The 23805-nt window shown below is 35.1% G+C and overlaps 1 protein-coding gene across 1 annotated transcript in view; it reads right to left on the bottom strand.

The window, feature by feature from the left end:
* Positions 1-2417: 2417 nt before the first annotated feature.
* LOC107692624 (dystrophin-like) overlaps positions 2418-23805 on the bottom strand; it is a 101683-nt gene continuing 80295 nt past the window's right edge. The window contains exons 62-74 of the mRNA XM_016491777.1: positions 21826-21911; positions 20388-20545; positions 20112-20278; positions 17395-17506; positions 17142-17278; positions 15730-15768; positions 14554-14619; positions 14132-14197; positions 13408-13566; positions 11016-11259; positions 7688-7808; positions 4587-4679; positions 2418-3230 (exon numbers count right to left, since the gene is read on the bottom strand). Of these exons, the coding sequence (XP_016347263.1) occupies positions 3133-3230; positions 4587-4679; positions 7688-7808; positions 11016-11259; positions 13408-13566; positions 14132-14197; positions 14554-14619; positions 15730-15768; positions 17142-17278; positions 17395-17506; positions 20112-20278; positions 20388-20545; positions 21826-21911 (1546 nt within the window). The 3' untranslated portion in view covers positions 2418-3132. The remainder of the gene's footprint in view (positions 3231-4586; positions 4680-7687; positions 7809-11015; positions 11260-13407; positions 13567-14131; positions 14198-14553; positions 14620-15729; positions 15769-17141; positions 17279-17394; positions 17507-20111; positions 20279-20387; positions 20546-21825; positions 21912-23805) is intronic.

The following is a 23805-nucleotide window of genomic DNA, read 5'->3' as shown; positions in this document are numbered from 1 at the left end:
AATTTACATGTAGAATGACAAACACTATCTTTTATTAAAACATTATTTATCTTTCTTTTTATCACTCATTCCTGTTGCGTTTATATATAGACATTTCTTCTTGGAAAGTAAAATTCATGACCACCAGGGGAAAAACAGGGAAACCCTACTGTGGTTGGGAAATAAACAGGTCCAGCACTGCCCTAAATGGTCCCTGTGTAACTTACCTCACCATTCAATTACAGAAGTGTGAAGCATTCATGTAATCCAAAATGCAGCTCTTACCGAGATCTTACTAAGAAAATCTGATCATCTGTTGTTTGGTTTTCTCCGTTTCTGCTTAGTTTCACTTTTGTAATGGCATACCATTGGTCCACACACGTCACCTGTTCACCTGATAACCTGAGGTTTGCTGATCTACAGTGCATCTACATTCCTGACAGATGTTAAATCATGGATGTCTAATGCTGTTCCTGGAGATACACTTACCTGCAGAGCTCAGAACCAACCCTGATCAAATCATCAAGTGCTTTTGAGGATATTAATTAGCTGCTTCAATTCATTTATTATTTCACATATATACACTAAGCCACCAGGTTGGTTTTAAAGCCACATGGTAGCTTGACATTCTTTTTAATATCTAAAATTTAATTTCACCAACACATTTTCAGTTGAAATATTGCAGAGTATGTCAGATAATAATGCAATCATTTACCTACACTGTGGCACAGTGAATCCATAATAAAACAGACAAACGGTGGCAAAAATGTATTTCCATTTTTATCAACTAATGCAGCAGCAAGTTAAGAAAACCACAATTACATTTCATTGTCTGGTAAAATAGTCCTTTTGCAATTACAAATAAAATGTATGATTCCAGAACAAGAGTTAGCATCAAATAGCTCATCTCAGAAATAAATATGCAGTACTCTGGACATGCTCATCTCCAAGGTGCAAAACTGTTTTGTAGTTATAACGGTTGTGCATACATATACATTATGATCATTTATTTCTATATATGTGTTCAGACAAAGCATAAAGGTCTAATAAAATGACAAACATCTCAATCACACAGAAACAAACTCGGATATGTTAAAGAACAATGCAAAGCGGAATCATTTTTCTTATTTCATCATCTCAAGTGTATTTCTGTAAATTTGCACATTTCTGTAAAAAATGGATTTTCAGTGCTATTGTTTGCTAGCATGTATAGATGTCAATGACAATAAATAACCCCAGATGAAAATTTTCAAGCAGGCATTATATTATTATAACACTGAGTATGTGCTACCTTTCATTTATGCTTATTAGAGCTCACTCATTAGAATTGTCAAATATTCTTACTGCTTAGTTTTTAACAACACTTAACCCCAATTCTGTAACATTTCTGTAAAGTGGACTGGATGTACTTTTCTCTTAATTTGTTACTTGGAAATGGAAATACAACTAACACCATATGATTGAAGCACTAGATCAATTCTCATTCTGTAAGGAACGGAAGCCCATTTACAACACTTCCATCTCACAATTTAGACTTTTTTCCTCACAATTCTGAGAAAAAAGTCAGAAATGTGAGATTTGAACTCAGTTCAGACTTTTTTTCTTAGCAATTCAGTGTTTACATCTCACAATTCTATTTAATTTTTCTTCCCACCATGTAATAAAAATGGTAATTGCAACTTTTAAAGGCACAATATGTAAGATTTTTTTAATTAAAATATCCAAAAACCACTAGAACAGTTATATTCTGCTGACTTGTGTACTTACATTATCCCAAATGTTTCAAATAATGTTTAAAACCAGAGAAATAAGCAATTTTAACTAGTGACACGGACCGTGTCGTGTCATTGTGTCGCCTGCCAATGACGTCATAACCCCTCGATTTCCGGTTTTGTTTTGTAGAAAACATGGAAACACCAAAGACGCTTTAATATTTATTAGACCGGTGAAGACCGCACAGAGTAGCATAATAACAGAACTTTCAAATGTATCTAGTATGATAAAACAGCGCTGCTTTTTTCCCCCCACATACACACGACCGGAAGGAGTGGAAGCGGTCGACTTTGGCATAATAAAAGCTCCGCTGCTTTCGAGCCGTGCGTCACGTTCATTCAGAGGCCTCGTTTCGCTTCGACGGATTTCAGCCTCACCCTGCTTCATTCTACTACGTTAATAAATCATTAGCTCATCCATGAACATGATTTCTGCCCCTGAGTCCCATCGGATTACATCGGCTGTGGGGATGAAGACGACAACTCCCATGATTCCACACTCCGTCACGGCGTCATCAAACTACGCCTTTGCCTCTTTGTTTGTTTTGAATACGCGCCCCTAGCGGTGAAAATTACATATTGTGCCTTTAATCTCACAACTCAATTGCAATTGTGAGTTTGTCACAATTCTGAGAAAAAAAAAGTCAGAATTCAGACAAAAAGTCATTTTTTTATTCCGTGGTGGAAACAAGCTTTCAAAAAATATATATATCTCCAACATGAGAGTTGTCAATAATATACAAATACCATGATCATGCTTCTTATTGCTCCATTAATAAGCACGGACAGAGCATGAAGAAAGTGAATATCTGTGAGGTAGACAGTATTTAACCTTAATCAGTATGCCTTTAATAATAATAATAATAAATCATGACAAATGTCTTTTCTTTGCATGATGTCAGCAGTAGTTGAACGGGACAGGTCACATACTGTACAGAAAAACTTACAGACATGTTTCAAACACACTCTTTCGCACACGCAAACACACGCACAAGTATAACGGGCTTGCCTTTTAATATGCATTTGTTATTTTGTTACAAACAAAATTAGTTGATAAAGCACCCTTGCGTATACTCAGTCACCCATTTAGATAAAACACTTTTTTAAAATGCGCTCCACTCCGTACAAAGACATGGCACGCAATGTTGCATGTTATCACACACCTGTCGTTCTATTTTTGTACAATTGCATAGAAGTTTAAAAACCTTTTTTTTAATTAATAAACAATTCTAGACTGGCTGTAAGAAACTACTAAAGATCAAATCTACAATGTGGAACCGCGATCCTTCAGAAAAATAGATTTTTATTTATATTCCCATTGTAAACATATCCTGTCCAGTTGCTGACACTACAAAAAGCATGCAACTAGGAGACGACATCTTCAGTCTAAATCCCGCTCCTCAGTTATTACATTAACCAACGACTCCATGGCATGTCCAATGTTATCAACCATGTGGAAAAGACTTCCCACATTAGGACCTGCGGGAGACCAAAAACAAAATCTGACGTCAGTGTCTGAAAACGCAATCTAACACTATATGCACGAAGCAGCGCTGCTACACATACATCTCTATAGAGCAACAGAGTGCGTTTGTGTCTGCAAGTCCTTATGAGTCCATTTTTTTTTTTTTGATGAAATTGATTCGAAGTAACAGAAGACTATTTATAATGCTACAAAATCAATAAATGCTTTGTATTCATCAAAAAACCTGGATATATTCATCAAAAATACATCACAGTTGTTTCACAAAAATTAGCACAACTGTTTATCAAAATGTTTCTTGAGCAGCAAATGCAGAATGCTTTCTGAAGGATCATGTGACACTGAAAATTTAGCTTTGCCATCACAGGAATTAATGTGTTTATTTAAAATATATTCAAATAGAAAAAGAGAGTTACTTTAAACAGTAATAATCATTTACAATGTTACTTTTTTATACTGTATTTTTGACTAAATAAAAGCAGCTTTGGTGAACTTAAGAAACGTCTTCAAACCATAGTGTAAAGTGGATAAGTAAGGCTGGAAAAGAGTGAAAAGAGTAAAGGGTTAGTAACGATACTAACCTCTCATGGGTTTAGCCGTCCACCTCCTTAGACACAGAGGAAAATAAGAAAAATCAGTAAAGTTGGAATAGGGATAGGCAGTTATAGACTGAATCTAAACAGGATTTGTACCGCAAGCACAATGGATGCAACAAGATGGTGTTTAATGCTTTAATTACATAAACATACGTTTTTTTTGGATTGTTATGCATTTGCAATTCTGTGCTTCTCACAATACATATCCTGTTAAGAGTCACTGTTAAAAAGAGAAACAGCTTAAGAAGAATGTACATCAATGTTAAGAATTTCTTTACAGTTGAAGACTCATTCTGTCATTTAAAAGTCATTTTTTTAAATATGTTATTATACTAAAATAGTCCCCCGTCATCCGTTTATAGCAGGACGTAGAAACAAAGTGTCACATAGCAATTTAATCATGCAAAGAGTAGAAAAGCAGTGGGTCAGAGAAATTTACAGGTGGTGTTCATTGCAAATTAATATTTTTCTCCATATTGCTTAAAAAGGAATCCTATAAAAAAAATAGTACTATATCTTAAAATAACTGTCAATTTGCACTGGCACCTTAAACTACTGCAATACATGCAATGCAATCATAGACTGTGATGACCAGTTTCCAGGCATTAACAAAGTTTTTTTTTTTTTTATCAAGTATTGGAGCAAATGAGAATGCAAAAAAAAAAGTGCATACTTTTTGGCCAATTTGAGACTCTCTGCATCAGTTTGCTGGATTAAAGGAAGTGTTTGTAGCAGACAGTGTAGCTGGACTCTCACCTTGGCTGTGAGGGAAGGAATTGTTGAGCTGCTCAATGACGTCCTCTAATCCAGTGCTTGCATCCTGGGAGGGACTGGACAGCTCATCATCACCTGAAACACAGCAGTGAACCAATTACAACTGAGAACTGGCCTTAAAAACCCTGGATGTTGTCCTGCCGCCCGAGACATTTCATATTTAAACAGAGATGGTGTTTGCTGCCTGTATTATTGACTATTTTTTATTATTGACAGTATTGAGGATAATACTGAAGGTGATGTTGAGGACTCTCATATACAGTATAATACGGTCCAATAGTCTGAGAGCACTAGTAAAATAGTTTCCATTCAAAACTTCATTCATTTATCTATAACTTCTATCGTCATTCTAACAACTGAAATCCAGAAACAACCAGTGTGCTTGAAATGGAAGTACATAGAGTTCAAATAGTCAATGTTACAAATGAAAGATCTCATTCAACATCATAACACACATGCCAAATGCATGTGAAATGAGAAGAAATAAAAGAATCGAAGCAGTCATGTTTAGCTCAATACGTCGAAAGCAGAACTGGCCAAAGTAAAATATCCAAAAGAAAGGAAAAATACATACTTGTAAACCATCTTGTTTTGTGATCTTGACAAAGGTTATCTTGAGTTTTTGTCTTTTTGTCAAGAAAATTATGGAAATATAAAAGTAAGATGCATTGTCACATAATCATATACATTTCACAATTTCATGGGTCCAACTGAGGTAATTTTGATAAAAATTACAAATTACAACAGCTAATTCTTTGAGACTAGTGTGTCACAAGAAAACAACTACAAAAAAAATTTGACAAAGTGTTATGTTAGGCTCATGCAATAAATCAAAGGAACCCATTATAAAACAAAACATAACATTTTTAAATGTGTATCAGAATCATAGTTGTCACAGCAAGAATGATTCTATGACGCTCTGGTTTTAGTTACACAAACACAATAACTGTACAAAATAATTAACAGTTACACAGATAAAACAATAACTATAGGTTATAATGTGTAAGAAGAAACAAATTAAGCTACTGGATCATTGACATAACATTAGAAAGGATTTGAAAAAAATGATGTAAAAAAAATGACATTTTTAAGGTGCTGAAATTGGCTTTTTTCCCCCATATTTTTTTGCACCTTTTGCTTGCAGTTTGTTTAAAACGCTCGTGGTGTGATGAATACATTTTTGAGCAGAAATAACCCATATAGCATAAGAATCATTAAAATGGCATGTATACTAATCAAACAAGGATTAGAAAATGTTGTGTGAAATGGTATTAGATGCATTAGTAAACACATCACACTGCAGAACACTGAAAAACTGGAAAATAGCACTAATTGCATGTAAAACTATAAATACCAGTTCCATAGATATATACATGCCTGTGTGGTGAAATAAAAGCATAAATCAATAAAAGCAGTAAGTACACTATAGGAAGGCATTATAGATGACCTGAATCGTAAATGTCAAACTGCACTGATTGGTGTTTGCTCTTCAAATACTGAAGTACACCCAATTTTGTTGGAACCTTGTTGGACCATGTTTTCTTCAAAATGAAGACAACAAATAAGATGTTGGCTAGCAGTTAAGGGCAAAAACACTTCTTTTGTATCCATACGTGAATAAAAGCTCCCTGTGTTCCTTTTTGTTTGGCACAGATAAGAACATAGCCTCTTTTTATCCATTCTGAAAATCTTTTGCTGAAACCAGCCTGGGCTTCAAGCCAAGTCATACAATGAAAGCTTCACAAGTACAGCTATTAAACATAATAATTACTATGCATGTCAGTTAACTAGTAAAAAATTAAGAAATGAATTAATACATTTTTAACCGTGGGCAGATAGAAGAGATTGCATTAATGACTAGCTTTTACTTAAATTCAATATACACCAAAATGGAAGACAATGTGCTGCCTATTATTTGAATTAATAATAAAAAAATATTGTGTTTACACAACTGTCTACATATATATTTCTATGGAAGCTTGTTTCTGCCACGGAATAAAAAAAAAAAAAAAGGTAATTCCAGCTTTTTCGTCTCACAATCTGGACTTTTCTGAGGAAAAAAATAAGTCATAATTGTGAGATATAAAATTCTGACTTTTTTCTCTCGCGATTCCAGGTTTACATCTCACAATTCGCAATTCTGTTTATGTCATAGTTCTGACTTGTTTCTCAGAATTCTGAGTTTACGTCTTGCAAATAGGGCTGGGTATCGTTCAAAATTGTTTGATATCGATACCGATACCTTGACTTCGATACCGGTGTCGGAGATAGTGGAAAGCCGGCTTGAAACGCAGTGGAAACCCCAGTATGACGAGGATCGTTTTTATTTAAAAACATAAACGCACCAGTGTAAATGTAGCCTTACATCTAAGGGGGATGGAACGCATTCGCACTACAGCCTCACGTGTGTGCCACATCTCTGAGTGTAACCGGTGTAAACTAGTAGGTGTGTTCGACTTGACACGGACTGACTGTGCAGACCGATCGGTGTATTACAGTACCACGAGAGCTAAAGAGAGCAGACTGCTCCGTGCGCTTTCGAATCACTCTCGCGGATGTCAAACACTGATCGATCTGCGCCGCACCTCTTCTAGTCGAACACACCGGCTAGTGCTGCAGGCTTATTTGCTCACTGACGCTGATGAGATTAACCCCTTAGGTATCGAAATTTGGTACCGAACGACGAGACGTTTTTCGATACTCGATGGTATCGAGGCATTTCGGTCGGTGCCTAAAAAGTATCAAACTCGATACCCAGCCCTACTTGCAAATCTGCTTTTTTTGTCATGTAACTGCAAGTTACAAACTCACAATTGAGTTAACGGCAATTTTGCGAGATATAAACTCAAAATTGCAAGAAAATTCAGAATTGTGAGATAAAAATTCGCAATTACTTTTTTATTTTTATTCTGTGGCTAAAACAGGCTTCCATACATTTCACTATCTTGCTAAGGATCAATATGCAATATGCTGATATGCCATCGATTATTATTCTTTAGCCTGCTTAAAATTTCAAAACAAGTTCAATCTGTTTAATGAGTTAGGTTTAAACTGGTTAAACTGAAGTTGTTAGGGACATTTACCCATCGTCTCTGTGGTTTGGCTTGCGGCCACACGCAGTGAGGCCAGGCTGGTGTCAGATCTCGGAGAGGCAGTGGAGGGGGAGGACAGGGCAGTGCCATTCACCTTGGACTCAGTCTGTGGCTACGACATAGGTAGAAAGGAACCATATAGATTAGGCAGGGGACTGGACGCAAACATCAGCACTGGGTTGTACTTCTGTATTTCCAGATTCATTTGCAAACATTCAGTTATATATTTTCAATCTAAGACTTCACATTCTTTTACTGCCTAGTTTTTAAACCCTCTCCAAACATTTATTGACGAGTTACTGAATTTTTCCCCAAGGACTTTCTCAAAACATTAACAATTGCAGTATAAAACAAGAGCAAGGGCTCTTAGAGTTGCTGTGTTTTTGCATCATTCAGTTTTTCAGAAACAAGACAGTTAAGACAAAACAATAACACAAGGATAAACACAAAATAGTGGACTTGATGCCGCTAAAATATAGAAATAAAATAACCCAGACAGTTAACGTGTTCAAAAACATTCGCAGATGTCACAAACCCCTTTAGCCAACATGTAAATTGTACATTCACTGTCATTCATTCAGGGCTGAATATTGTTAATATCCTATATTATATTATTACAATAATATTAACACATTATATATTATAAACTTTAATGTCTGTTTCATATAAATCCATTAATATAATAATATTTACTTATTATTTATTTCAAGTATTACTGTTAATTAGTTTACCATTCAAAGGTTTGGGACTGTAAGTCTCTTAGGTTCACCAAGGCTGCATTTATTTCATACAAATCCAGTTAAAACAATAATATTGTGAAATATTACAATTTAAAATAACTATACCCATTTTAATATATTTTACAGGTTTTATATTTTTTTTTCAGGATTCTTTGATGAACGTTTGATGAACAGAAAGACCATACTACATTTTTGATCAATTTAATGCATCCTTGATAAATACAAGTATTTCAATTCAATTTATTATTTTTTTAAAGTCTTCTTGGCTATATTATTTACTCATGTATCTTATAATTGATACATAATTACAATTACAGTACAATCTGCTTTAATGATAAACTGGTTTGTCACTGCACAACTATTTAAAGTGTGCTTTAATGAGTGTTTAAAACTTCCACCATTAACAATTCATAACATAAGGCCAAACAGCCCTCTTGAATAAAGAGGGATGGTTCTGGTGATTTCATTGGTCTTCCTTGAGATATTTGCCAAGCGAAACACATGCGCATATGTTAAACATAAGAACATGTTTATTAGCATATAACAGAGATAAAAAGTGAAGTAACTGATGCTACTAAAACAAGAACATACACTGGTAGGTAAAGGCTTGATTGTAAATGTAAAGAAAACTGAAGCTGAGGGTTATAAACAACAACAACAAAAAAACCCATCAATGATGTGAAGCCAAAATCCATTGGCTCTGAACAAAGTGAGAGCTAATTTATCTCCGCGTGTATTGAGTCTGGTTCTTCTAGCTTCGGCCAAGTCGGCCACTGGAAGGAGCTGGAGTCTAGTGAGATTTTAGTTCAAAGGGTCCACAGAGAACACATGAAGCCAATTCTTCAAGAACAAATCTGATATAAATCCATTTGGCAGAGACCCCCAGTCGACTAATGTTTTTTTAGAAGTAAGCATCGAGACATACGCTTCATTCATCAAGACATGATGCAGACAGAATATCTGATTTCCCCTCTATTCAAGCAGAAGGAGACTGCTGAAGAAGTTGACATCAAACAAACTCCAAAAACAAATTACAGAGAGAAATGGGTTGCTTGAGGAAGAATGACAGGTCACTCAAAATGTTCTTTTGGCCACCTAAAAGATCTGGCATCCCTCCTCAGCTTTAATAAGGACAGGATCCACAATGCCTGTTGTGTGGCAAGTATGGCAGGAAAATACTCAACCTTCGTTGAAATATTCAGTATAAAGTATATTGCCAATAAGGACAGAAAAAAATTGTCATCTGAAAAAAAAAAAAAAAAAAAAAAAGTGTACATTTATGCACTATAGATCTTTTCATACCAAGACTAAACAATGCTTTAAGAAACAAAAAAAAACAAATTCTAACAAACAAAAAAAACTATTCAAACCACGTCTGATCAAATAAACTGATTGAACAACACAACAAAACCAAACCCTTGAATGATTAGAGTACAACATTTTGGTATGAATGAGTCCATAAAGATTTTACATTTAACTTAAACATTTAATTTAAAATCCTGTCCATGTATGTCATGCTAAAAATGATTTGCCGTGAATATAGCTGTATACTTTTAACACAATCAATATCATTTTGGCTTGCACAGTGCTGTGGACTAAACTGAAATAATTCTGATTAGTAGTTATTATACAGAACAGTGAATGCCAACAGGTGTCCTGCAAGGACAATTAACAAAGATGTCTGCATTCAAACAAAACAACAATATTCCATACTATAGTTCCAAGTCTTTGGTTTAAACATCTATGGAAAAAAAACAAACTGCAATTTCCAAATGCAAAAGAAAGAAAACATCTTTGATGAGCAATTTTATTTTTAAAACAACGCCTTCAATCCACACAGTTGCAGAAAAATCACATCTTTAAACAGATGAAACATTTCAGGAAGATTGTGTCAAAATAAATCTTAGACTCTTTAACAAATTCCTGTAACTTGCAACTGTACAAAATGCACATGTAGATGCAAATCCTAGGTCTTATACAAAACACTTTCTATATTCATCCTGACAGCATCTAAATTTAGCATAAATATTTCCTTTAACAATCGGTAAACTGATAAAACTAACTCATATTTTAAACCTCGTGAGCTGCTTAAACGCCTAATTTTGGCCGAATTTTAAGGAAACATTACAGGTGTCCTCCATAGATCATATATAAAGAAGTGCCAGAATGCATTGCAATGAGTCAAGAGAAATATCAACTATAAATATACTTAATATATATTAATATACTGAAAAATATCGACTTTCCCAACAAAGTTAATTATTTATAGAACTACAAATATGACAAACATTAAAAGCCAAAAGCTGACATTAAAATATACCAATGCTCTGGGCATTTCATTTCTTGTGTCAACAATCAAAGGAAGCGCATGAACAGTGTTACATTCCACAGCTATGATTTGAAATACGCCTTGTCAATGATCAGTGTGCAATCCGAAGACATTTACTTGTAGCAAAGTTCAGACTTAAGGCAGGAGCTGACACAACTGCTCGAGTTCCTTCAACAACACTTCCAAAAGTTGTTTTTCACTGGCAGAGAGTATAAACATTGATCAAATCTTAAGGATATGTGCCACCCACCTGCTCAAGTAACTGTCTAAGGCGTCTGAGCTGTGATTCCAGCTGTTTGTTGTGATCCTCCAGGATTTGCATTCTTGCTTCCAAACGTCCCTTGTGCTGTCGCAGTAGTTTAGCTTCAGCGATCAGTTCAGCGTCGCGTGGACTCTGGGGTGAGACGGGCAGCATCTGTGGGGGTGAGGGCAACGGCGACAGACCCTTGTGGTCATGTGCCTTCTTCAGACGATCGTACTCTGCTTGCAACTTCCTGCACAACAGGGAAGACAACTTCAGAAAGAAGCCTAGAAAACAGCGACTTCAGAAAAAGGGCGAGTCTGACAAATAAATAAGCATGTGCTGTTAGCATAGACTGCTGGTTTTCTATGGCACGGTTGGCAGACCATGCAGCAAAATGCACTATTGTTCAAATATCTGGATGCATTAAATTGAACAAAAGTAACATTAAAGACTTAAAAAAAAAAATTCTATTCATCAAAGAATCCTAAAAAAAAAAAGCATCACCGTTTCCACAAAAATATTAAGCAGCACAACCGTTTTCAACATTGATAATAATAATAAATGCAAGCAAATCAGCATTTTAGAATGATTTCTTAAGGATAATGATGAAAGTAATGGCAGCTGAAAATTCCGATTGCCATCACAGAAATAAAATAAATTTTAAAATATGTTAAAATAGCAAACAGTTAAATTATAATAATTTGTACACAATATTACTTTTTATTGTATTTTTAATTGAATAAATGCAGCCTTGAACAGCATAAGAGACCTTATCGACCCCAAACATTTGAAGGGTACTGTATATATTTTTAAATATTGCTAATGTGTTTTAGGGTTAGAAAATGCATATTTGAAACAATATTAAATCTGTTTGATTATTTCTGCTTTCTCATCTACTCACAATTTTAATATAGCTCACTGTGTGTAATATTAGACTCAAATGCATAAACCACGTACTTGACTCAGCAGCGTGGGAAGATTTGTGTGTGCTAGGTAGTTCTTGGTTGGTCAGATGCTTTTGAGCAAATTTGAGAACCACTTATTCAAAGCACAATCAAATACTTAAATCGATTAATATTATAAAATGCAGATGAGCTCATATAGAAAAAAGATATAGGGGCATTTTCATCTCTGTTGTGAAAGCTGATCAGCCTGTTTATTTACTCTGCTCAATTATGGTTAGCTGCATTTTATTATTATCATGGTAACATTTTAATATAGGGACCAATTTTTTCTATTAACTAGTTGCTTATTAGCATGCCTATTATTAACATACTGGCTGTTTATTAGTACTTATAAAGCACATATTCTGCATGACCATATTCTACATCCCTAATCTTAACAACTACCTTACTATTAATAAGCAGCAAATTAGGAGTTTAGGCAAAAGTCGTATTTAATGGTTTGTTAATAGTGAGAATTGGACCTTATAATTAAGTGTGACCATTTTCATTAAGCATTTCCTGAAAACATTTACAGTTGGTGACCAACTTTGAGAATCACTAATTTAATGCAAGATACTTAAAACATGTGATTTTCAAAAATTGCTGTGCAAGTATATAAGTGGAGAGAGCGGTTTTATTATGAATTTCTGAAAATGTAGTGTGTCATCCCAGACATATGCTAACGAAATACAGTCCAGTGTACACCCATCCTATTTCATAAAAAAAAAAAAACAATCATTTGAATTGTAAAGGAAATGGATATGCAATCAAACCTGTTTTCCTGCTCCAGATCGTTGAGCACTCTCTCAAGCTCTCCCTTCTCTTCAGTCTCCATTGAGATGAGGATCTGAGCGGGGCTCTGCGGCTGACTGAGAGGAGAGCCTTGATTCAGACTCTGGCAGTAGTGCTGGATCAGCAGATGCTCATCATCCCTACAATAACAACAACAACAACAACAGCACTCCATTTCCAGTTCACTACATCACATCCATTGTTCAAGATTTCAACCATCATTTGCTGCCTTAAACTCCTAATAACTGAAAAATACATCCGCTCAATTGACTTGTGAGCAGTAAGCTGGTCTAAAAACAATCCTATTGTTTTAATACCACAAAAAACTGCAGCATAAGAGCATTTACACGTAATCATTTTATAATAATTCAATCTGAGTGTACTGGGAAAATTATATGGGTTCATTACTGATCTCCACTGCTTTGTGTATGGTGGAAATTTATTTATTATAAAATGGAAATTAATCTGAAATGACATGATTTTCAAAAATTGCTGTGCAAGTATATAAGTGGAGAGAGCGGTTTTATTATGAATTTCTGAAAATGTAGTGTGTCATCCCAGACATATGCTAACGAAATACAGTCCAGTGTACACCCATCCTATTTCATAAAAAAAAAAAAACAATCATTTGAATTGTAAAGGAAATGGATATGCAATCAAACCTGTTTTCCTGCTCCAGATCGTTGAGCACTCTCTCAAGCTCTCCCTTCTCTTCAGTCTCCATTGAGATGAGGATCTGAGCGGGGCTCTGCGGCTGACTGAGAGGAGAGCCTTGATTCAGACTCTGGCAGTAGTGCTGGATCAGCAGATGCTCATCATCCCTACAATAACAACAACAACAACAACAGCACTCCATTTCCAGTTCACTACATCACATCCATTGTTCAAGATTTCAACCATCATTTGCTGCCTTAAACTCCTAATAACTGAAAAATACATCCGCTCAATTGACTTGTGAGCAGTAAGCTGGTCTAAAAACAATCCTATTGTTTTAATACCACAAAAAACTGCAGCATAAGAGCATTTACACGTAATCATTTTATAATAATTCAATCTGAGTGTACTGGGAAAATTATATGGGTTCATTACTGATCTCCACTGCTTTGTGTATGGGTGGAAAGAGCTTAGATGAGAAATTTATTTTATTTATTATAAAATGGAAATTAATCTGAAATGACATGATTTTTAGAGGAATTCTTCCTATGATAAGCACTTTCACAGACACATTTAACCATTTTTAAGTTCAAAAGGAGATGTTTTTAGGCAACCACAAGCAGTTAAAAGTACGCAAGGTGTAAGTAGGTCAGTTTTAGGTTCTACAAACTATTAGATTGACTTACGGTATAATATTATGTACAGTAGAGTGTAAAAGAGTTGCAAGCTCACATGCTTTCATTAGGCGATACATTGTCATTCACATACGAGCCATTTCGGTTCTCCATTTCAGCTAGCCTGTGAAAACACAATATCATTCTGTATTCATTCATGAACAGCTCATGCATTTGCATTCGCTCACGTCAGTAAGGCACCACTGTTCCAACTTACATGCTTAACATTAACGCAAATGCATTTTTTCTTTTGTTACTAAACAAACATTCTGTTATCAGGTTAAAATACACATTTCAAACCCTTGAAAATATATAAATCATGGTATAAATGGTACAGCAACATTTCCACTGTATGACACATTTGTACCATTGCACGGTATACACAGTCACATTACCCAGCCCTAATGCAATGCAAGTCTGGCCTCTTAAATATACAGTTACACAGCAACACCAAAATAACCATGCTTAAAAAAGACCGACCTGCTAGCGTAATGCTCGATGCGTGAGTGGGTGTCGTCATGGGAGAGTTGGGGGGAAGATGATGGCCTACCAGTGACAGAAGAGCAAAGGTCAGAAAACACGGATGAACTAAATATATCAATATTATATTATAAAGGAATAGCATTTTATATATATATATATATATATAATGCAACGAATGCCTCGATTATAATGGGTTTTCATGTTTTTGAATCATCGCCCCGGCCTGACAGGGCATCATCACAGTATGGTAGGGGCGTAACATTTCCGTCACACGCTTGAGGTATTCGGCCAATCACAGCACACCTCGCTTTTCAGACCGATGAGCTTTGTAAAAATCGACGCGTTTCAGAAAGGCGGGGCATAGAGGAGAAACAATAATGTACAGTATGTGGAAAATAATGTGTTTTTTTAACCTTAAACCGCATAAACACATTTCATTACACCAAATACACAAAATAATGTTCTTTTTAGCAGCATCATATGACCCCTTTAAAGATCAAAATTTCTTTTAAATGAAAATATTTAGCAACATTATGAATGTCTTTTCTGTCACTAAATAAAGTATTCATTTCTTATTTGGAAAAAAAAAAGAAGAAAAAAACCTGACCTAACCTAACTGACGCCAAACCTTTGAACTCTAGTGTATGTTACAGTGTAGCTCACACCCAGTGATTTAACATAATGATAACCCTTTTTAAAAGAGTACCTACACCACAGTAACATGTTAGTATAGCAGATGAATGGTGGAAGCCATGGGATGGACACATTCCAAAATATCTCACAGTTTTGACAATGGAAGATGAGTGTTTCATGTAGACTTGTGTATAATTTCCTATAGAAAAGCAGAAGACTTTTTTGTTTTTTGGAGTGATAAAACCACTACATGATTTTCTTAAATTTGATGACCAATAGAAGAATAGACACTGCACTAATATCCATCTATGTGGATGAAGCATCGTCCAATAGGAATTGTAGAAACAATTCTGATTTACTTTGCCATTAGACTTTCAAATTTGAATTTCAATAAAACTTGGACGTTCAAATGCACTTAATTTCAAATTAGGACTACGGGTCATATTGTAAGTGTGACGTGAAAATCCTGAATGTTCTTCAGTGGCACGGCTTGCATTACATGATCCAGTAAGCAGCGTGTTGGTGTGTGGATGTACTCACGGATGGTCAACAGGCCAGAAGTTGATCAGTGTAACAGGACTGCAAGACAAAAAAAGATGTAATGATGGACAGGACAAGTAGATGCATTGAAAGCATGATAATGACATGATTGTTAAGAAGCACCAAACACACAAACCCACTGATATGACAACACAGTTAAATCCTAACAGCATTTTGTAGTGGCCAATAACACAAACATGACAATTAACTCTCTGCAAAATCAGTTTTTTGAGAAATAGGTTAATTCAACATTGCTGGTTGTGTGTTAGGATTGAAATGAAAAAGTGAGAAAAAAAAAGTTAATGCTGTAAGAATAATGTGTGTATGCATTTAGAACAGCTTTACGATTACTTTGACACACTGCACACATTTGCAGCTGCTCCTCTACAGGGGGAAAAATAATTCCACACTCCTACTGTGAACACAAGTAATGATCAATGCACACGGTAAAGCAGAAAAAAAATCCAAACAAAACTCTTGCAGCTGCAATTTAAGGTTAGCAAGTGTTCAGAGTCATCTTTATTTGTCTCGTTTGCTACTGTTTGCCCAGGTTAAATTGTTTTATTTAGAGTGTGTCAGATGAAATGCAGCTTTTTCTTCATGTCAGTATACAAAATTTAAAGAAACAGTTTAAATTTTCCACCAAGAATTTAGCATTTCATGGCATTTTTGGCTGAAGCGCTATAGCAGCCAAAATGTAGGTGAATTCATTATTTCTTTCCTTTTTTCTTTTAATTTTGAGTGGATTTAAACAGGATGAGACAACCCTTTTTAACTATGAGCCTGCTATGAGCCATGTTTCTATTACTAGGAGTAAAACGTAAGTATTGATTTCCAGGACTTTGATAGTTTTACTAATAATAGTTCTTTCTGTAAATATATCATTAAAAAGTGTGTCAGTGTCATTATTAATGAAAACAAAAAATATAAAAAAATATTTTTTAATCATTGAAATAAAGCTGAAATAAAGTAAAATATAAATATTAGATGAACCTTTTAAAAATAAACAAAAATTATAAATGTTATCTTAGCAACTAACTGAAAAAAGCTTAAATTGAAGTACGAAAACCTGAACAGAAATGAAAAACGAATTAAAATTATTTTAATAACAGCATATAAAATTATTCAAATGTTACAATTAAAATAAACTGAAAATATAAAATTCTATAATAGTACATAAACAATACTAAAATAGGCCAGTATGATCCTAAATCAGTCAAAACCTGCCCTTATGATCAACTATCCATTGTTTAAAATATGGTGGACACATTAATTCTGCCCTCTTGATGGCATCTGGAGTCGCAGTGTGATGTGCACTATGCTTTTAATAATAATAGACAAAAAAGTGGCCCTATCAGCTGTCACGTGTCTAATTAATCAGTAGCTGATGGTAACAATGAAGTGAGTCTCACGTCTCCATGTTGTCTCCCTCAAGGATGGTCTGGACGGGAAGGTAACCCATGCGAGGATGCTTGGCAAAATAGCGCTTTGTCCTGAACTTATTCTTCAACACCTTGGCAAAGTCTCTCACGTCCTCTCCTGATGTCGTCTGAAGTAAAAGGACACAAAAAGTCATACCTTGTACTTTAATCTTAAAACACATTGACTTTGCCAGATACTAAACTTCCAATGCAATGCTATGAAGGCAAAAAGCAAAAAACCTACCGGTGTGCAATATTCAACCATAGGGTACTGCATCTTGTGACCTTTAGCCACTCTGCCAGAAAAGAAGCAGCTTTGGCAGATATCATAGTTAAAGTGCTTTAAACTTCGGTACCTGTAGAGACCAGACACAAACAGTGAGATCAGTGTTAAAGTCTTATTCAAAACATTCAAAACATCCTGGATCTAAAGGGACATGCATGCAAGGTTATTTCCCGGAAAAGTGTAGTTACATCTTGATCCTCCAGGTGGAGTTGTTCCCTGTTCTCACATACTCTCAATAGAGCAGTGTTTCCCAACCTTTTTTTAGTCGCGGCACCCTTTGGAAGGTCTGACAGTAGGGTTAAGATATTTAACTTTTTTTTTTTTTACCAATTATCCAAATAATGTTTAGTACTAGAAAGCTATTATTATCAGAGGACACGTGAGCAAAACATAGCGGTTAGCAGATCAATGAATGAGAGGGCAGCGTTACCAGAGTTGCCCATATACCACACCTTGTTACAACACAGTAGGGCTATTGCAGACAGAAACAATACTGTACTACATCGATGTTTCCTGTCGGCTCAATTTTTGAGTGGACTTTGTTGTTCCGATTCGCATGAACGGTATACGAGTGGAGCGACTGAGCGGAGCGCACACGCATAGAGCGGGATAATACGCAGAGCGTCACACCACGTGAAAGTGAATCCTGAGCGGTGAACTAATTTTCGGCAGCCGAAATTTCGGTGCATCTCTAATTATTGGCGACATCAGAAATGGATATTATATAATAGATGCTTTTTTGAACATTTTAGCAATTTAAAAATATTTAAAAAGGATTTTTTACACGGCACCCCTGCTCTCGACAGACGGCACCCCAGGGTGCCGCGGCACCCCGGTTGGGAAACACTGCAATAGAGAGCATATAACAGTCATTCTGCTGTATTCTAATAGTATAATAGTCATTCTAATAAGAGAAAAAAATGCTGAAAAATATTCTTTCATGATTTACCTACACAATACATACACTACCGTTCAAAGGTTTGGGGTCAGTACGTTTTTTTTTTCTTCTTTATAAAATCATTACTTTTATTCGGCAAAGATGCATTACATGCATTATTTTTATTCTTTTACAAAAGATTACTTCAAATAAAAGCTGCTCTTTTGAACTTTATATTTATAAAAGAGTGTCCACAAAAATATTAAGCAGCACAACAGATAATAAAGAAATTATACAAATACCAAATCAGCGTATTAGAATGATTTCTGAAGGATCATGTGACACAGAAAACTGGAGTAACTCAGCTTTGATTCACAAAAATAACATTTGTGACCCTGGACCACAAAACGAGTCACAAGTGTCAATTTTTTCAAAAGTTAGATTTAGATATCATCTAAAAGATGAATAAATAAGCTTTCCATTGATGTATGGTTTGTTAGGATAGGACAATATTTGGTCGAGATACAACTATTTGAAAATCTGGAATCTGAGGGTGCAAAAACCTCAAAATATTGAAAAAAAAAAACGCCTTTAAAGTTGTCCAAATAAAGTTCTTAGCAATGCATATTACTAATCAAAAATGAAGTTTTGATATATTTACAGTAGGAAATTTACAAAATATCTTCATGGAACATGATCTTTACTTAATGTCCTAATGATTTTTGGCATAAAAGAAAAATCAATAATTTTGACCCATACAATGTATTGTTGGCTATTGCTACAAATATACCCCAGCAACTTAAGACTGGTTTTGTGGTCCAGGGTCACATTTTAAAACAGATTAAAATAAAACACAATTATTTTAAGTTTTAATAATATATAATTCTACTGTTCTACTGTATTTTTGACCAAATAAATGCAACCCTGGTTAGCTTAGACTATTTATTTATTTATTTTTTAAATCTTACTGACCCCAAACTTTTGAAAGGAGGTCACATGGGTTTAGAATAACATGAGGGTGAGCTATTAATGACAGTTTTCTTTTAGTGAGTGAACTGTATTCCTTTGATGAAATGGCATTAAAAATGAATGTTATTCTGCAGTGAAAAAGTCATAATTTTTAATCGAATAAATCTCTCTTAATCTCCCCAACAACTTTCCTTTTCTACTTATATAAGCAGAGGCACAGGGAGAAAAAAAAATATTATTATGTCACAAACTAAAATCCCTATTTCAATGAAATCCCAATGGATAAAACATACAAAGTCATGTCCCATATTATTTCTCACTGTAAATCAATGGGTTATGCCAAGTGAAAACATCTTTTAGACATTTTTTGCACATGCACAAGACCCAGATATTGCATTAGAAGTGCTGACCCAACACAGAAATGTATAAATACTACCATTAACCATGCTATCCATGATCTTATTTGCTGGAAATATAATGAATAAACAGCCAAAAAATCTCATGAAAAAAAAACAAACTAATGATTCGTAAGACAAGGAAGAAAGTAAATAGGGTCACGTTGATACCTTGTTGAATTCAAAGTGAAATATATGAAAATACTTTATGCAAAGTACAAGCAGTACTGTGTTCTCCCACCAATAATAATAGAAAATATACAGTGCAGCTTTCCAAGCCTCAAAACAGACCCAGTTATTCTTTTTCAAAGTCTGCCTTGAAGTTTGGTGCAATGCTTAATAATGCACAAAAAAAAAAAAACTGCTGATACTTTTAAAGCACCTGAGGCCGAATCAGTCATTCTGAATAATAGCACTAAAGAAAAGGTCCATACCTGAAGCCAATAATAGGACATTCCTTACAAATGTTGCATTTAGCCTGGTGCTTTGCTGCCTCAGCGGCCGCCACACGATGAAGGACAGGAAGCCAAACCATCGACTGAGGTTCTAAACGCATCCAGTCCAGGAAGACTGAAGCCTCTAGCTCTGGTTTGTTATTGGCCTTCATATCAGAGCAAAAGAAAATAAATGCAGGAAATGCAGAAAAAGTGCATATTCTACATGGCCGCTTTAACTTAATCTGTTCATGAATGAAGACGGTGGTTACTTACAAACTGAAAGCAGCTGCGCACACTGGGCTCGATATTGCTCCCTCCGAAAGACGCCACCTCACCCAGCTGCCTGGGGATCTGAATGGCGTCGTGCAGAAGGAGGCCGAGGCGCCGCTGGTCACAGAAGCCTGTGGCACTGGCCACCTCTCGGAATAAAACTAGAGAGTACAGGAAGAAATTATGAGGGAGACAGGTAACAGAGACGGAGAGTCAAAACGATCATATTTTGATTCACAGAAAAAAAAAATCCTTTGATCCATACTCAAGCATCTAATCGAATTTTTCAATGTTCAGTGACATGCATCAATTAAACATATTAGCAAAATAGAATATGTACTGTCGTAATTATATTATATTAAACATTTACCAAAAAATGTTATTGATGTATTTATATACAGTGGTGGCCAAAATTATTAGAACACTGGTATTTTAAAACACACCTGAACAAGCTAATCAATGTCTTCAGGATTACCAAGTTTTTTTTTCAGGGTTGGAGCTCAACTCTGCAGGACTGCGGCTCTCCAGGACCGAACTTGCCTACCCCTGACCTAGGGCAAAAGCTGCTTTAAATGCAAAGGATGGTCACACCAAATGTTGATTTTTTTTTTTAAGTTAACTGATAAAGAAAATCTATTTATGACATTATTTTTGACAGCATCCTCATTTTACAGCATTTTTAAACGAGTGCCTAAAACTTTTAACAATACTGTAGCTTTGCAGGTAGGCTTCTTGAACTGACACACTACAGCAAAAGATAGAAATAACTGATTTAAAACCATTTTCTTAGCTGGTGAAAATACTAGTGTTCTAATAATTTTGGCCACCACTGTATGGCTGCTAAAATCAGCTTTACAATCACAGGAATAAATTACATTTACATTTGAAATATATTAAAAAAACAAAACAAAAAAAAAAAACAGTTATTTTAATTTATAATATTTCACAATATTACTGTTTTTACTGTATTTTTGATCAAATAAATGCAGCCTTGGTGAGCATAAGAGTATTCTTTCAGAAACATTAAAAACATTTTTAAATGGCTGTGTATGTATTTTTTTTTCTTCAGTTTTTCGCCATTTGGAACAGTTTTCTTTATATCATCACTCTGAAGTGTATTAAAACACTTGTTATTAATGTAAATGCCATCAATTGCTGTGCGGTTGCTAGGTGGGTAAACATTTATTTCTGAGCAGCTGTTGCACTATACTGTGTGCTATATACTTTAAACGAGCAAACTCCGAAGCTTTACAACTGTGTTTACAGCAGTGCTATTAATAAGCAAACAATGACAACATACTACAAGACACTAAAAACACCTGAGAGAGCTGTAAACTGCTAGCAGTACAGTTCCATTAACCGAGTGAATATCTTGGCTCTTATTATGGCTTAGAGACAGAATAGAAAGAAGGAAGCATATAAGATAAGCAGAAAAACTTACATCTGTACTTATCTTCAAGGTGAGCTTTGCACAAACAGATTATTCCTGTTTTGAAGGATAGGGTACGAATCTTTCCGGCTCGTCCTCTGCGGTAAAAAAATTAAAATAACACGGTGACAAATGACTAAAGCGAGACTGTCAATTGCTCTTTTTTTGCAGATAAAGAGTCAAGAGTGGGTAAACATTTATTTCTGAGCAGCTGTTGCACTATACTGTGTGCTATATACTTTAAACGAGCAAACTCCGAAGCTTTACAACTGTGTTTACAGCAGTGCTATTAATAAGCAAACAATGACAACATACTACAAGACACTAAAAACACCTGAGAGAGCTGTAAACTGCTAGCAGTACAGTTCCATTAACCGAGTGAATATCTTGGCTCTTATTATGGCTTAGAGACAGAATAGAAAGAAGGAAGCATATAAGATAAGCAGAAAAACTTACATCTGTACTTATCTTCAAGGTGAGCTTTGCACAAACAGATTATTCCTGTTTTGAAGGATAGGGTACGAATCTTTCCAGCTCGTCCTCTGCGGTAAAAAAATTAAAATAACACGGTGACAAATGACTAAAGCAAGACCGTCAATTGCTCTTTTTTTGCAGATAAAGAGTCGAGATGAGAAACAAAATACTCTCAATGTTTTTGCACCATAAGTTGGTAAAATATACAGTACTGCTGTTGCTTTTAAACAAAGACATTCTTTAGAATTTTTTTCTGCAACCAGGGTATAGGAAGGGTTTTTAAAATCAAATTTAAGACCTATTTCGCACACAAACAAATACAATTAATATCGTATGTCCACACAGAACAAACCCGTATTCTCTTTTATATAATTAAACAGGCTGGGACACTTATATAATGAGGACTTAATGCTGTTTATATCAGCAAAAAGTTTTAAAAAGTTTAAAAACAAGCTTTATTCACTCTTATGTCCACACAGAACAAACCCGTATTCTCTTTTATATAATTAAACCGGCTGGGACACTTATATAATGAGGACTTAATGCCGTTTATATCAGCAAAAAGTTTTTAAAAAAGTTTAAAAACAAGCTTTATTCACTCTGTATTGAAAATGGTTTATGTACTAATATATCAATACATACAAATTAGAGGTTGATTTCAGTTGGATTTTGCAGATATGATAATAATGTGCTTAAAAACATTAAATAAACAGATTATTGTTTAGACATTAGTAAAATCTATATACTGTATATGTTAAATATTGTTTTAGTCTTTCCTTTCTGTGATGAGGTGGCCCAGAGGGAAGCTCTCCTACAACCATCTACAATATCTTTCAATTTAAACACAAAAGAGTAAACAGTCAATTCTTCAACAGCAGCATAAATGCACTGTATTTATTGATGGGAAACTACTTTGCAACCGTGAGCCTGCAGAATAGAGCCACATTTTGACTTTGAAACATTAAATCATGGCATTTTGAAATTGACCAATCACATTTTTTCCCCCAAACTTAAGACCTTTTAAAATGACAACTACTTTGTTATACCATTTAAGATGTTTAAGACATTTTTAGGGGCCATCCACATATCGTGTTTTTTGCACGCTCAAGTTCGTTATTTCAAATGTAGACGCGCGGCAGGCGCACTCATAATGGAAGCGACGTGGTCGCGCCACGCTCATTTTTTCCATAAAAATTGAATGATAAAAATTATAAAAACATTTCAACTTTTCAGAATGCCGCAAGCGCACCGCGGGTCATGTGACAAGAACCAACCAATCAGCTTTATCCTTTCCCGTAACAACATTGAAAGCACAGCCAAGATGAAGGAACAGCTCATCATAGCTGTACAGGATAGACATTTTTTTGCCTCTGGAGCGCAAGCGCCCGAACGCTTTGGGAAAAAAGCAGAAAGCGGCACGCCTAGGGTTTTCCACGCATTTTTAGGCGTGACATGTGAACGGCCCCTTAAGGGTTTAAATTCAAACAAACTGTATTTAAGATACCATGTCAACACCCC

This window comes from Sinocyclocheilus anshuiensis, unplaced genomic scaffold (genome assembly GCF_001515605.1).
Source record: "Sinocyclocheilus anshuiensis isolate Anshui unplaced genomic scaffold, SAMN03320099.WGS_v1.1 scaffold50, whole genome shotgun sequence".
NCBI lineage: Eukaryota > Metazoa > Chordata > Actinopteri > Cypriniformes > Cyprinidae > Sinocyclocheilus > Sinocyclocheilus anshuiensis.
This window is presented reverse-complemented; position numbering and strand designations above follow the sequence as displayed.